The sequence below is a fragment of the Colletotrichum karsti genome, assembly GCF_011947395.1.
Source record: "Colletotrichum karsti strain CkLH20 chromosome Unknown Scaffold61, whole genome shotgun sequence".
In the NCBI taxonomy this organism is placed as follows: Eukaryota; Fungi; Ascomycota; class Sordariomycetes; order Glomerellales; family Glomerellaceae; genus Colletotrichum; species Colletotrichum karsti.
Window position 1 is genome coordinate 208,087 of NW_024065961.1, and position 15,734 is coordinate 223,820.

Here is a 15,734-nt window from a genome sequence, read left to right on the forward strand (position 1 = left end):
ATGTAGCTCAGTCGAGACAAACAAATCGGATAATATTCGTGATGAGGAATCATCGTCAGGGAGGCCGAGACGGTGCGAAACTCGCCGTGGAATGAATGTTTTCCTCGGGACGGGGACGAGCCGAAGGGAGGGAGACGAACCTGTGGAGGAGTTGGGGGTCTCGTCGACGATGGGGGCGGTGTTTCTTCGCAGGAATGACGTGCGGCGAGGAATCGCTTAAGAGCGCCCGGAGAAGCCTAAAGTTTCACTGGGTACGGTAGCACTGGGGAACCCTTGCTGTCGAGTGTGTGCCTTGAGACAGCTTGATTCCAGGTATTCGGAGAATGGGGTCGGGATTACGGCCTCACTGTCTTAAGAGGAGGGTTTGGTGGTGACGATGCGATTGGGCTGGGTCGTAATGAGTGGATGAGTGAGTGAGTGAGTGCTTGAGTGAGGGTGTAAGTGAGGGAAGAAGGCGCGGCTTTGTCTCTCCAGGGATTTGCGACGCCAAATCTCACGTTACACAAAGGTTCTTTGCTGGATCTTGTGTAACATGAGATCTAGATATGATTCGATGTCCGGTCGCCTTCATTTTCAATATCTGGTACGCTGCAATGAGACGGAACCCAAGTCCGCCTCATCTTGAACGTCCGACATTCCATTACACTGAAGGCGGTGAAGATGAAAGGGCCGAGTTGGTTGATGAGCAAGACAATTGGAAGGACTAACGTCGGCGCAGACGAATAGAACAACGGCTGGGCGGGACGGCGTACCGCTGGTATGGAAACACGGCGACGCTGGGTGAGACAATTCCCAGGCTGCCTCCGCTGACAAAAGCATAGAAAAAAAAAAATCTCCCTTCCCTTATTGCCGTAGGTGGGCTGCGAGACAGGTCCAAGACATTTGAGGGCCGGTGCAGATGCAGACTTTCAACGTCAGTGGCAGCAAGTGGTGCGTTTTCCAGAGGCGTCGACTTAGTTTTTGTGATAACTGACGACGAAGATGAATGACACGACTCAAAGGGGCGCGATTGAAATGGGCGGATCTCAGTTTGGTTGGTAGCGTCTTCGATAGGGAGAGTTTGGTGTTTTCGGGTGGGAGAGTGAGTGAGTTTACTGCGTGATGAGTGGACCCGGTGACTGTGATAAGGCGTTCATCGTGAGATGACGGGGTATTCAACTTACCATCTGATAATGAGGCAAAGACAAACCAGGCGAGGTGGTATTGATGTGCCGCGGATGTCATCATTCGGACAGATCCAGCTGCCGCTTGTCAGCTTCACTTTCCTCCCTCGATCCCTCCACGGCTGTGACATCAACCACTCAGCTGGATATCGCTGCGACATCGTCGCAGTGTCGTCGAGACCACCCTCCAAGAAGACATTTTCTCCGAGTGAAACCAACCTAGACCGCCGCGAAACCCCCCATCCCATCCTTCCCAGCATTCCAGGCTCGATGAGTATCAATCTCATCGATGAAGAAAGCATCTTCACAGAGTCATCACCGGCAACACTCGGTTGACAGGCGCCCTCTCGCAGGGGTCTTTCCGCTCGGCAAAGCTCGTCACAAAGAGTGATGTCGTCGTCGTCGTCGTCTCCGTCACTAATCATTCTCGAAATGACATGATGAATCCTTACATCTCTTCACCGAGTGTGCCAACCAGCAAGACGCCTTACTTGAGACGGCAAGACGCGGCTCCCCGTCGCGAATGAATGCACGGGACGGGTTCCGCGATTGGGACGACGCCTCTCACCGAATGGCCCTCGGACAACTCGGTGTGGCGCTTCGTGTGCTTTCTTCTTCCTCCCATTGTTTTGGTCCCAGGTTCAAGGGCCGGCCAGCCCTGCCCTCTCGCTCACTGACGAATCGCTTCCGGTCCAACAGTTCGATTGAGGGCCAAAGAAGCAAACGGGACCCCGTACCCGGGCTGATTTAAAGGACGGAGCCAAGACAGGATCGGCCCGCAGGTGTGGGCGCGTCCAATCTCTGAATGGGATGGGTTGTATACATTTCCAGATCTCGGGGAGAAGCCGGTCGACCGAGTGGCCGGGACTGGGCTGGTCTCGATTGTGATGGACCAAGGACGGGTTGTGATGAACCAGACCGGTCTGAGCTGCAGTAGGTAGTTGACGATGTTTGGAATCGGTCGACCACACACAGTTCGTCACCCCGTGACGGACGGAGATGGTGTCAACCGGATGATCGAATCTGCCCAACGGACATTGGCCCCCATCTGGCACTGGCGTTGGCCGTCAATCTGGCATTGGCGTTGTTGGCGTCAAGTTGGAGGAGGAGTTCCGCCCCGGTTCACATCGGTCTGGACAACTTGATTGACGGAGTGACTGAGTCGTCCCTGGACTGGATCTCCGATCTTTTTTTTCCCTCTTCCTTGACTGGATGAACCGCCCAATTCGATTTATTGTCGCTACGCGCGCTTTGCGCCTCGCTTCCGCGCCTTGCCACGCCCCCCAAAACCCCCAATTCCATCCATGTTTCCCAATTATTTCCCCATCCAGTTCCTCCAAAGCAGGGCAGCCCTAACCAATCTGTCGTTCTCCCACCCCGAATCTCACTCTCCTCCATCCAATCTCCCCAGTTTGTTTGCGACACTGACGCCGCGGCAGACATCGGTGCCTGCATTTCCACCGTCGTACATGACGCCATGCACACACATACACACACCCTTCTTCGTTCCCTTTTCTGGGGGGGCCGCCAGCCGGTCGCCCCAATTCAACTCTTCGGGACTGGACGGACACAATAAGCTGCGAGGAAGAAGCTTGCAGAGAGGTAGGAAATGGGCCGCGGCGCCCAAATTCACACCCCGGTTTCGAGGGACCAGCAGATTTTCCCCAGTCGATAACGAGCCCATCGTGGCACCCCGAGAGCCGTGATTTGCTGGCAGAATCACCACCACTCATCCGATCTGCGAGACACATGGAATTGGCACGGCAGAGCACGCATGTCGGTCGGCCTGGCTTGCCTTGCCTCCTCCCCCTTCCTGGCATGGGCGGTTCCGGGGCGCGGATGGGTTCCGGGAGGAGGACCACGGCATGGCATGGCATGTCAGGCTGGGCGTACGAACCGGCCTCTGATCATCTGCTTTTATTTTTTTTTTCTGTCTCTTGGAGCCTCTCTGTTCCCTTTGGCAAAATATGACAGAAATCCGTGAATGGTCACGGGTCGGCCCTGGATCCCTTCCCCCATTTCTCAAACGGGCACCTTGCAGCAATCACAGCCCTGACTTGACCACGGCGAAAAAAGAAGACAGACAGACACACACACCATGACCACACCCCGCAAGAGTCCATGGCGGTTGCTGCTGCCGCTGCTGCTGCTGCTGGGCGGTCACAATTCTCTCTCGCTTCTTTTCGTGAGGTCATTCATATGGCCCGCGGTCATCCAGTCCACACCACCATCTCCGTCTCCCGGCAATGCACATGCTACCACCGTGGAACGCTGGAAATGTGTGATTCTCTCCCCCGGCCGGGCCCCTCCCCTCCATTTCGTCTCGTCTCGTCTCGTCACCTCACCTCAGCCAGCCATCCATCCAGCTCTCTCCGCGAGCCTGCTTTTCTTCCCCCTTCCCAGTCCCATTCCCGGTCCCAGTCCCCGTCCAGTTGTCCCCGTAAGACCCATCGAGTAGTCTTTTGTTGGTCTCGCCCCCAGGCCGGCCCGGCAGAAAAGGGCCAGAGGGACCGCCCGTCCACAGTCCCGTATCTCCTGTCGCATATCGGTAGACGGAACCTCTTCTCTCGCCTGGCAAACGTCCACGTCTCCTCCTCTTGTTGCTCCCGTCCCCCCGTCCAGTCCAGTCCAGTCCAGTCCACCACTCACGCATCTCCGTTGCATTCCCCCTTCCTGTTTCCCATTCCGCTTTCCCTTCCCTCCTCGGACTCGGCCGACCTTCCGCATCCCATCCTATCCCATCCCATCCCCCAACCGCCTCCACCCCCCCTTGAAGACACCTTTTACCTGCTAATGCATCCGTGAGCTGACACATCCGGGGAAGGGCTTCCGGCGACTGAACCCAGAACCCAGAAATATCCCCCCCCCAAATCCCGAGAGCCTCAAATACTCTCTCCCCCGGAGAAACGTCCAAAACCAACACGGACGGCGAACGGAAACGGGCCCCAGAAAATCATGAACTTCGCATCGTCGACGACCGTTGAACCGCCGCCGCTCATGAATCCGGGAGTCGAGCATCTCGCCGAAGCACCGGGGTCCCTCGCCAGATCCATCCTCGTGGCGCTCTGTGAAGACCAGAACGTACGGGCACAGGCGCTGCGCCAACTCGACAGGCTCATGCGTTTCGAAGCCGACGTCCGCGGGCACGACGTGCTCAAAAGCCCAAACAACTCCATCTCGAATTCACCAAGTCCGAAGAAGAGGAAAGCGACAGGGGATCCCAAAATATGTGTCCAGTGCGACGGCATCTTCACCGAGGACGACAACATGTTCGGTTCCTGCTCGTATCACACAGGTAAGCCATCCTCAAGTACTGTTGTGTCGGTGCTGTTTTTTCGGGGTGGTTCAACTGACCATGACTCGCCAGGCGAGATGGAGCTCATGGATGAGACGGTCATCGACCTTCTGCCGGCGGAGAGGGCTCTGTACGATCTGGACACCGAAGACATCCGTGCCAGACACCCGGAGGCCTTCCGGTGGTGGTGTTGCTACGCCATGGGCAACAAGCCGGGCTGCCGGAGGGGCCGGCACGAGTCCAACCCGGACAAGAGCCGGAAGGGCCGCGGCGTGGTCACGGACCTGGACGTCGACCCGTTGATGCTCGACATGGACGACGACGACGACAACTCATCTTCACAAGGAATCGGCGGCGGCGGCAGCAGCAGTGGCAGCAATCAACAAATCTGCAATAACCGGCGGCTACGTTGAACAAGAGAGAAGGAAAAAGCAAGAAAAAAGTTGGTTATTTGTTTTTGCGAAAGGAAAAGTTTCCCGCGCCGCGCTCGTTTTACTTCGAAAAAAACAGGTCCCGTCCGAGTTTGATAGACCGGTCAAGGGGATTTTTGGGGTTTCGAGCAATCGGATGGTTCCCGGCCCTCCGCGGCGCCGCGGTCGGTCAAGGTCAGAGCCCAATACGCGAAATGGCTTATGGCAAGGGCATTATCGAAGCAAGCAAGCATTGGGGCTCTCTTTTTATCATTATATAACACGGTTCATTGGGAGGCATAGCATTGGTCATTTTGCAGTTGGCACGATGTCAATTGAGGGACGAAATCCGTCGGACTTTTCGGGTGGGCAAACACGGCCATGGAGCTCTCTTTTTTTCCGCCGATAATCATTTGGGTCACGGCATTCTCAGCATATCGCAGCGCCGCGCAGCCATACACATACACACATTGGGCAGATCGAACATCCATCGATCTAGCGCGTAAGATGGCACCAGCGCGTGGCGGCACAGCAACACTCGGCATTGGACGGGCATCATGGCATGGAACGGGGGGGCAAAGCAAATCATTGACTCATTATAGTTGACAAGACAGACATAAATTGACAACGGGGCAGCCCGATGCGTTCGATTCACCCACGCGCGAAGGCGTGTTGCGGACTTGGGACTGATGGTCTGATGTGATGCTGAGAGTTCAGCCAGGCAACCAGACACACAGGTTGCCTTTCAATAGCGCCTCAGCATATACCTCTGCCCTGCCAAAACGGACCAAGTTGAATCGAGACGGAGCGGTGGCGACATGCATACCCAACTTGCTACGTGCATGCATTCGCACACATGTGGTGAGATGGGATGGGATGGGAAGTTGTCCCGGTTCACCCAGTCCACTGAGCAGTCGATATCTATCATCTGCAGCGAGCACACAACTGCAAGGGACACCGTAAGCAGCCTAGCACGATACCGCATCACCCTGGACGGCACGCACACGCCCAATGGGCTACGATGTCAAGGATTCCTTGCCCTCACGGCGGTAAAGACCTGCGCGCTGGCGACTGCATTTCGTGCGCCCAATGGATTCGGCGGACGGGGGGGTCGCTCGGCTTGCAGGGGCCGGCGCCGCTTCCGCCGTTCCCCGGGGGCGATGAACCCTGATCGACGCTGGGGAGAGAAAAGAAATGGAGGGAAAGTGAGGAAGCGTGACCGCTCTCTCTCCCAAGACGCTTTGCTGTTTCTGTCGGGTTAATTATTTTGTACGAGTTACATGTCATATTGGTCTATATGCGAGAGAACGCGTAAAGTGTTCTTGGAAACGCGGTGAGACAGGTTGGTTGACGGTGAAGTTATCTCAGAGCGGATTCTTCCACCTATGCATCTACCCTGTTGTGACACTTACGGTTGTCGTTTTGGTTTCCCTTCACCAATGTCTCGGAACGTTCGGAATATACTGCAACCCTTACATACACCGACAGGCTGGTTCAATGTTTGCTTACATATACGCTGTTCATCTGAATTGCTACGTCCTCTTCGTGCCTAAGCTCTACTTGCCACCCGACTCGTCACGAGGAGGCGCAACATGGATCTGCCAGTACTTTGTCGTTTCCTTCGGCATCCTCGCCTTCTGCTCATCCGTCCTCGTATCCTCCCCATACTCCTTATGCGTCACCCCCTCAGACAGGATACCCTCCCGAGTCCCATTCCTCAAGAAGTCAAGAAACTCCATCGAAACCCTCACATACTCCCTCAGGCCCTCGTTGACGTTAATCGTAGCCCCGGTAGTCCACCGCAGCAGCAGAGGCTCGATCAGCGGCGCATCCGTGACACTGGGATGGCTCGTCTTCAGACTCGTCAGGAACCAGCTCGAGCCGACCCTCTTCAGCACGTCCTTGACGATGTCTCTGACCGTGTCGAAGTGCGGCCGGCCGAAGAAGACCGAGACCTTCTTCGACCACGAGTCGGAGTGCACGACGAGGATCGGGACGTCGATGTCGGTGTTAAGCCGTCCGCTGCTCTTGCCCGGGTCGAGGATGATTCCGCCGACGGCCGGGTTGCGCTCCGACGTCGCGCCTTTGAGGACCTGCAACGCGCCCGTCGCGCCGAGGGAGTGTCCCGCGACCACTGTCTGTGAGAAGTTGAGCCGGTTTGACCACTGCTGCAGGTCTCTTCCTTCGTTTCTGGCGTTTCTGGCAAAGACATCCGCCCCCTCCCCGGCGTTTAGCGTCTTCAAGACGGCGATTGTCTCTTCGATCTCCGCCTGTCGGAAGGCAAGCTGCTCGAATTTGAAATCGTCATCTTCCATCTCTTTACCACCGATGAGCTCCTTCTTATTCAGATACATAACCCTCCTCTCTCCGGCCTCAGTGGTGACAATCGATCCGGGGCTACTGCCATCTCGGTGCTCCACGGCAGCAACCATGACCCCAGAGCTGGCCAGTTCACCGCAATAGTGAGTGTAGTCCGTCCTCGAACTAGCTTGACCATGCGAAAGTACCACAACCGGGAACTTCTCATCCACCCTCTCGTCTAGAGGGAGAAGCGGGACGTCCACCTCAGCCGGAATCGTGATGCTACCAGCTATGGCCCACAGCGCAAACGTGAAGATCGGTCGTGAGATGAAGTTATTGAAATGCGCGGCACGCGCATACCCTTCTGCCGTCAGACTGACCGGCTTTGGAATCCAGTGGTGGCGTGGTCTGTCCCCTCGCACCCCTTTGGCTGCTGGGTAGTAGAGCGTAAAGAGCACCGTCTCCAATCCGAATGCGGGCTTGCCGTCCTTGAAGACAGACTCGCTCGTTTTCCGGGGTGTCTGGACGGGAAATTCGACGTCGATCGCCGCGACGCCGTATTTTCCAGAGTAGTTCGGCAACTTGGATGCGAAGAGCGGCGACCGAACGATGATGCAGTAGAGCACGTACAGCCCAATGAGCGACCAGATAATGTAGCCTACAGCGAGTCTCGGCCTCAGCAGCGCGATGAGTCTCTGAGAGAAAGTTCGGCTCCACGGCTGAGCCGTATTCATCCATTTTGGCGCCATATCCATGGTTGCGTCGGGTGTTGGACTTCTTGATCTGGTGGAATCCTCGAGAAGCGGGAGCGGAGAGTCCGGATGCTCGAAAGTTTGAGGGTCGGCAAGAGACTCGAGCTCGACTTCGTTGTCTCTATATTCTGGCGGTGCGTGTGCTGCCATGATTCAGATGTTGAAATCGCATGTCAATGTTATTTGATGATATAATCGTGGATTCTTTAGACTAGTGTTGAAAGCATGACATTGTCAAGACGTCAAGACGAGATCGTCGATGCTCATATGCATGTAAGGTTGGTCCGGGTGTGGCGGCACAATTACGTCATCGTTCTTGGTGAGCTTCAGAGTTTCTGAGCACATGAGACCACAGCCTGGCTCATGGAATTCCGAGATAGTTCCTCATTTCAAGAGTTCGATTCACTTGATAGTTCAACGTAAATATTTGCGCTGTACTCGGCTAAGTGGCTTGTCATGATCTGCTGTGACGATCCTGACAAGCGTTTGACGAAGTCGGCTTCCTCTTCTCACTCACTCACTCACTCACTCACCAACTCACCACCGCTATGAACTCGTGGTGGCCAGCACCACGATAAATTTCTCCAAAACCTAATAACCGCAGCGAGGTCTAGGCAGAATAGTCTCTTTTCCGGCTCATCAGCCGTCCTACCTGGCGCGAAAGATGAGTGACGACTCGCGAGCCACCAATGCCACATCACATCCTACATTCACCTTCATCAATTACGATTTTGCGGAGGCATTTGCAGAAAATTTGTCGCACGAAATCAGCCTCAATATCTGTTTCAAACTCAGTTACGTGAGGACTGGCAATTTGCCTTGTGTGTATGACGCTGTTGGCGCGTAGAGTAAATCTACCTTTTCAAAGGAGTGAATGCTCCATGAGAACACTTGTCTCATCTTCATGTAAGTTAGTTGCCTCATGGTCTTAAGTTGAGCCGAGCTAATGCTATTCGCCGGAGTAGGTGGAGTGTCGTATTTGTTGGAATGTTAATGATCTTGAAGTGGAAATTCGGGAAGATGATGAGACGGTCTAGCAGATCAGCCGCTGTTCTCAACAACCCGTGCGTAGACTCTAGAGAGTATAAAGATGTGTAAGAGAGGCAGAATGTTCATCCCGTGATGGGAAGAAATGAGCTGAGAAGCGTGGCATCGCCGGACATCAGGGTTCAGATGGCAGCGTACTTGGACTGAGAGCAGAACCTTAACTGCCTTGAGGCTCACTTAGAAAAGCCAACCAGAGAGATCTCATTGATGAGTCAGTAATGTGAAATTTTCGCAACGGATTCTGGAACCAGGGTCTTGATGTGCAGACACTAAGAGACTAGACTGATACAGGATTGAGAATTGCTTCTCCACGATCTAAAGCGCACCTATACAGATATAACCCCCGCCTAGTAGCACCTCACTCTTTCGCTCAGGTGCAATTGCCTCCCTCAGTTGCTCACCTCAGAGTTGCTGCTTTTAAGTTGTAACATAAGGCCTAGTGTGGTTTTTAGGGTGAGGAAGAGGGAATGATTTAAAGTAAAGGACGCAAGGCTAAGGGGTGCGTTTGGAGCGGTATCGGGCGGCAGTATATTGCTCCAGCGGAGCCGGAGATCTCGACCAGGGTGTAACGACGGGCGCGAGGGGGCATCGACGGTAGGGCGTAAAGGGGGTGAGGGGGAGGGGGAGGGGGCGAATGGGGTAGGGGAATTGAAGAAGGAGGAAGCGAGCCCTGTGAGGGCTGGAGCGGCGCCCGCAAGTGGCTCTGAAGCCATCGCGGGCGAGGGGACTGGTGCTGAGGTCTAGATATGAGAGTGTTAGGGGCTGAGTGGTGCTCCCTGCGCGGCACTAACAGTGGGTGCCGGTCGGGAGTTGTGTAGGAGGGAAGTTGTGCTGGATGGATGAGTACAACGAGGTGAAAGAATGGGTGGGGCCATGATCCTGTTTTGTGTCCTACCTCGCCTTACTGCAGAAATGCGTAGCTCACCCAGCTCACCCACCTCACCTGGCTTGCCCGGCCTTATAGCGGCGGGTATTGCAACGGCATGAGCCCGATACTCATGGCCTGTCGAACTTAGGGAAAGGATTCTTCGTCACTACGTTCCACAGGCAAAGGCATTCAAGGTAAATCGCCCCTTAGGTTTTGTATTTGTCTCGTGGGTTGACCATTGAGGCGTTGGTTTGAGCTTCGCATTCAAACACTGCCGTTCTTTTCAACGCCCACTGCTGCTTCCGCTGCTGCTGCTGCTTCCGCTGCTGCTGCTGCTTCCGCTGCTACTACTGCTTCCGCGACTCGACTGACTCGTCCTGCTGGCATCGCTGGAATAGTCAGGCGCTGGCGGTTGCACGATGTTGATAGTATTCCCACTCCAAGACATCCTGTTGTTGTAATTAGGAGGTGTCAGATAGTCAAGAGGGTCGAAGTCACTGCTGCTTGACATTTTGACTGAAATCCCAAACCTAGTCATTAGCTCAGAAAGATCAAGTCATGAAGCTGAGACATACGGGTGCTTTTGGGTTTTTGGAAACAAGTATGTGATAGGTGTCTCTTGAAGTTTATTTCATGCTAAATCCATTTTTTTGGATCGGTCTTCCTTAGTTACTTTTTATACTAATGATAGAGGGTCGCGGATATGCTCAAGGTGAAGAATTGAGGCTGCATGTACGCCGATGCAGGCTCTCTCATACCCCGCTTGATACGCTGCTACGTGTACCTTCAACATAATTAAACACAGAAAAGATCAGAATGGTGCGCGTCTACAGCCTGTAATTGGTAGCCTGCTCACTCGGCGTTCGCCTCACTATTATGCATCTTCCAACTCCTCCCCACCACCACCACACTCGAAAGTAGCCATCAGCCATTCATCACTGGATAGCTGGAACATCACTTAGCATATTCTTAAGCCTCAAGTCTCACCGGAATTGAGCTGCATGAAAGTGCAATACGCATGTTGTCGTGGCACAACGTAATGAGCATTGTTTAGAAGGCTGAAGCGTCTTCGACGGGCTTTCAATATTGGATAGCAATGCCAAGGACAATTTTACGCACCCGCTGCGCACCGAAGGGGCGAATCCATACGTCCATCCTGTTGGAGAATGATATACGTGGGAGGAGACAAACATCGGATCTGGGCGCCGTTGGACCGACGATAATTTCGACAAATCTACAGAAATCGTCTACTACGATGGTCTTTGCGTCGAAACGCTACTGCTTCGTTCTCTTTGTCATCCAAGTAGCTTACCGCCAAGAAGGCAGAGCAAGGCGGCCAGGCACCCAGTTCGGACAGCCTCACTTTTATTAGGCATCAAGAATTCCACGTATCTAGCTGCAGGTGTGCTGGGGTGCAGCGATTAATCATGCTGACATTGCATGGAACGTATAAGCTATTGAACGTATATACGTGTTGTATGACGCCCCGGTTACACCGTGGAGGACTCATGGGATTATCTACATGGTCTTCACCTTCGTTCATATTCTTGTCTCCCAGAAGCCCATACGAGTGTTGCCAGGATCCATATGCGTCATCTTTGTCTATGCTTCCCATTTCTGCGGTTGCTCGTGGGGTTAGTAACAGGCCATTTTGAGATTGTTTCCCAAAGTTTTCAGCCGTCCACATCCTTCTTGCTCAATCCCTCACTCATCTTCCCTTTACCTCCACACAAGCCTATCACCACATATTCGAAACGCAATCATCGTGCTACTAGTTCCTAGGTTATGCGCCTATTCCAACAAGTACACTCAACGTATCAATAACACCGAGGCATCAACATGGATCCTCAACCGAAGAAAGAATATCAGTACAAAACACTCGAGTCTCGACAGATAAGACTGGTCTACCTCCATCCCAGTAACAGAGAGACTATTAACTGCACTATCGAACATGTCTCAATCGATGAGAATCCCACCTTTGAGGCACTCTCATACACCTGGGGCACCGCCATGGAGCGTTTCATCATCAATGTCGGATCTGCCTCATTGTCAGTGGGCAAGAACCTTGCTGTGGCACTCAGAGCATTGGTCTCCAGTGACGAGCCAAGAGCCATCTGGATCGATGCTATCTGCATAAACCAGAACGACGCTCTTGAACGCAATCATCAAGTGCGCTTCATGAAAGACATCTACACACGAGCCAGGAGTGTTCTTGTCTGGCTTGGTGAGGCAGCGGATGGAAGTGATGCAGTCATGGACTACGTAGGAAGCTTGGATCCCACTTCAGCCTTGACAGAGCACAGAGCCTATGTCGACTACAACGATACGTGGACCTGGGAGAAGGGGGATCCCTTCCAGCGTCCACCTGTTCCACAGGGAGACGTCGATGCCCTGCTGTGCAGACCATGGTTCTCGCGTGTCTGGATTCAACAGGAGGCGGCAGTGAATGCCGTGACCAAAGTGACCTGCGGATCGAAATGCGTCACATGGAATCAGTTATTTAGTTTGGTATGGTCGTATCAGAAACCGAGCGGAACTGGATTCGCCAAAGACGCGTTCCACATCGATGCAATGGCTTCATCCATTCTCATTATGATGATTCAGAGTTATCGTTATGACGACATTGAGACGCTTCTTCTCGACATCTTGCGGGACTGCACTTACTGCGGCGCGACCGATCCCAGGGACAGGATCTACGGCGTTCAGAACCTTGCGAAAGATCCAGACCTGGACAAGCTCCTTCTTGAACCGAGCTACGACATTAGCGTTCCGGCGGTCTACACTGATCTGGCGAAGCGTTTTTTGACTTCTCAGGACACGTTCATATTGAGCTGGGCCGGCCGCAGCAATCAGCGCTCCCGTGATCTCCCGTCTTGGGTTCCCGACTGGACGATGAAGAATACCGAAATTCCGTCAATTATTTTCCGCGCGGCTGGCGATGTTAAGAGCGATTGCAAGCTTGGTATTCACGATGGAAAGGAAGCGCTACACGTCAGCGGCCTGACTGTCAGCTCAATCAGTTCCTTGACGGACGGGCCAGCCATGACTGCCTTTCGCAGTCGACTTGACGAAGTTGAAGTCTTCCAGCAGCTGAGAGAAAACTTCGAGGCATGTATCACCTTGGTGAAGAACATCTCCATAGGTACATGTACTGCGGCGAGGTTGGACTGGAAAGCCTTGTGGAGAACACTGGCCATTGATAGTACCCGATCATGGACCCGTTTGGGAGATACCTACTCGGATGCCCTCGTTGAGTTCCCGGAATGGCTTAGATCCGATCGAGATCGAGCACCCCCTGATATTCCCAGTTCATACTTGGAGTATCTTGAAATACTGAATCTACGCTGTATATTTACCTTCCGGCGCTTCGCAACGGACTCCAAGGGAAACATGTGTATTGTCCCCAGGTCCGCGAAGACTGGCGATTTCATTGTTGTCGTTGCAGGTCTTAGTTTGCCACTGGTAATTCGAAGTGTGGAAAAAGGATTGGAGATCATCGGCGAGTGTTACGTTCATGGGCAAATGGATGGTGAAGTTGTCGAGGGTGTTGAACGTCATGAGTGGCAGCAATTCACCTTCTTTTAGATAGCGAGGTCATGGAGTTGGTAACTCGAATTCAAAAACAAACACCCACGCTAATGGGGGTTACCGTGCGCTGACGGCCGTTGGAAGGCAATAACGAGAGAAGATTGTCGTTTTCTGCTCCCTCCCTGCCCAAATCGATGCAATAGATCGAAGTGCTTTCAAAACGACCAAGAGATTTTTTCTCACTCATAGGGAAGCTGACCCAACACAAATAGAGGAACTTTCGCCCGAGGCGCCCTAGGTGTACTACAGTGCTTTGAAGTTTAGATCAGTATCAATTGAGATGTGTTTAATGTGGCAGCTGGGACGAACACAACGTGGTCTGCCGCGCGATGATGATCGACTTCAACCAATCGCATTTCCATCTGCCAAGCCTCTCCGAAGATATGTCTTCTGTCGGAGGCCAATCCCAGTATTGATCTGGTTCCCGTCGACCCATACAACAGACCATGTGCATCATCGTCAAGGGGGCCGGCCAGTCGCATCACCCGGAACCGTGATCCACGAGCTTAGCGATGGAGCGGGCCAACGAACCATGAAGCCGATCATCCGCCGTCCGTTTTGTCTTTTGGTCTTTATTCTCCCTCTCGCTGGGAATTTCCAAGGTCTCGAAAAACCGAACTCTCAGCTATGATTGGCGACTCCAAGTGAAACACGACAAGCTGAGACCAACTGTGCTGCCCGCAACTCCATCGCTCTCCATAACACTTTAACATTATCGGCCGAGAACCCGGGAGCTTGTTTGGAAGTTCGCTTCCTCTTCCAGATTGGGTTCGGCTTGAGGCCTGGGATGACCCCATCGTCTCGAGGCCTCTGTGGGCAGCATTCCTCGCAAGCTCTGTGATTTCCAGCCACACGGCCAATGGACTGTGCGAAAGCCCTTGCATTTCCCGTCGCAAACGAGGTCAATTGAGGTAAAATCACCTCGGCTGGACGAAAACCCGCAACGATGAGGGCTCGACGACGAAGATTGGTGGCTCTGCTTTAGAGCTGACGGCTGCCATCGCAACTTGCGTATAAGTAGAGGCCGTCCCTCATCCCATCTCCTCGATCTTCATCTGTCCGAGGTAGTGTTCAACGCCAGCGTAACATCTGCCAACGTCTGCGAACCTTTTCTCGTGTTCGTTTTCTGCCCGACCCGTTTTCCGACCACACGTTTCTTGACAAAAAGATGGTGCCTTCACCCGCCGTCGCTTTAGGCTTTCTTGGCGCCTTGCAGGGCGCCGGCAGTCCCATCGTACAACGGCAGGCAGCCGGCTGTGCGACGGGCGTGCACATGATTGTCGCCCGGGCCAGCACCGAGCAGCCCGGCACGGGGATCATCGGGTCCGTTGCGGATCGGGTCCAAGCCCAGATCCCGGGGTCCGACATCGTGGCCGTCGACTACCCGGCCCAGCTCAACCCCTACAACCCCTCTCAGAGGGCTGGTGTCACGGCCATGACGAAGCTGGTGCAGGACTACGCCAAGCAGTGTCCACAAACGAAGATGGTCTTGATGGGATACTCGCAAGTATGTGAGCTTTAGATACTGTCAAAGACGTCGACGCTGACGGTGATGATAGGGAGCTCACGTAACGGTTGATGTTCTTTGCGGCACCAGCGAGTCTGGGTTCGATGCGACGCCGCCTCAAGCCGCAGACGTCACAGATAAGAGTGCGTAGTTTCTGGTATACCGGAGGCAGAAGTCGGCTGACACAGGATACAGTCTCTGCGGTTGTATTGATGGGCGACCCAAGTCACGTTAACGGACAACCCTTCAACACTGGCACGAGCCAAAGGGACGGGGTAAGATACTCCAAGAATTACCATGGATCGAGTATCATCTGGCTCACAAAGCAAATACAGGTATTCCCTAGACAAGATAACGCCGCATGCGCCGCCGTTGCCAACAAGATGACTTCCTTTTGCGACACCGGCGACCCATTCTGCGACGGCGGATCGAACATCCAGGTCCACCTTGGATACGTACGGAGAAACGGAGATGATGCTGTCAAGTTCATCGTTGATAAAGTGAATGCTGGGGGAGCTGGAGCAGCCAAGGCGCCTGGGGCTTGACAACGAAGCACAGCAACCGGCCGGTCTAGTCTGTCGTCATGCCGGTACTTGAGATTGCTGTTGGTACAGATTGTTGCATACTTAATACTGGCATGTATTTAGGCATATTTCCATATTTGCACACATATGTTTTTCACACAGGACTCTCGCCATCTGCTGTGACTGAAGAAGGAGTATCAATCGTAATGGGTAGGCCGTCTACCTCTTGCCTCATGGTGTCTCTGCGCTTGCCATTGATGAGAGGCTTCTGAGAGTGTT

At 53.7% G+C, this 15,734-nt stretch overlaps 3 protein-coding genes across 3 annotated transcripts; 2 read left to right on the top strand and 1 right to left on the bottom strand.

Annotated features, from left to right (window-relative positions):
* Window positions 1–4,118: 4,118 nt before the first annotated feature.
* CkaCkLH20_12588 (uncharacterized protein) lies at window positions 4,119–4,871 on the top strand (the record flags this gene model as incomplete). The annotated part of the gene is made up of 2 exons (XM_038895301.1): window positions 4,119–4,458; window positions 4,531–4,871. The coding sequence occupies 2 exons, from the start codon at window positions 4,119–4,121 to the stop codon at window positions 4,869–4,871; spliced, it is 681 nt and encodes a 226-aa protein (XP_038739440.1).
* Window positions 4,872–6,424: 1,553 nt separating this feature from the next.
* CkaCkLH20_12589 (PAF-acetylhydrolase family member) lies at window positions 6,425–8,071 on the bottom strand (the record flags this gene model as incomplete). The annotated part of the gene is made up of 1 exon (XM_038895302.1): window positions 6,425–8,071. One exon carries the CDS (start codon window positions 8,069–8,071, stop codon window positions 6,425–6,427), a length of 1,647 nt encoding a protein of 548 aa, XP_038739441.1.
* A 3,604-nt stretch (window positions 8,072–11,675) lies between these two features.
* Window positions 11,676–15,476, top strand: CkaCkLH20_12590 (uncharacterized protein; the record flags this gene model as incomplete). The annotated part of the gene is made up of 5 exons (XM_038895303.1): window positions 11,676–12,978; window positions 14,621–14,931; window positions 14,984–15,074; window positions 15,127–15,206; window positions 15,267–15,476. The coding sequence occupies 5 exons, from the start codon at window positions 11,676–11,678 to the stop codon at window positions 15,474–15,476; spliced, it is 1,995 nt and encodes a 664-aa protein (XP_038739442.1).
* Window positions 15,477–15,734: the final 258 nt, after the last annotated feature.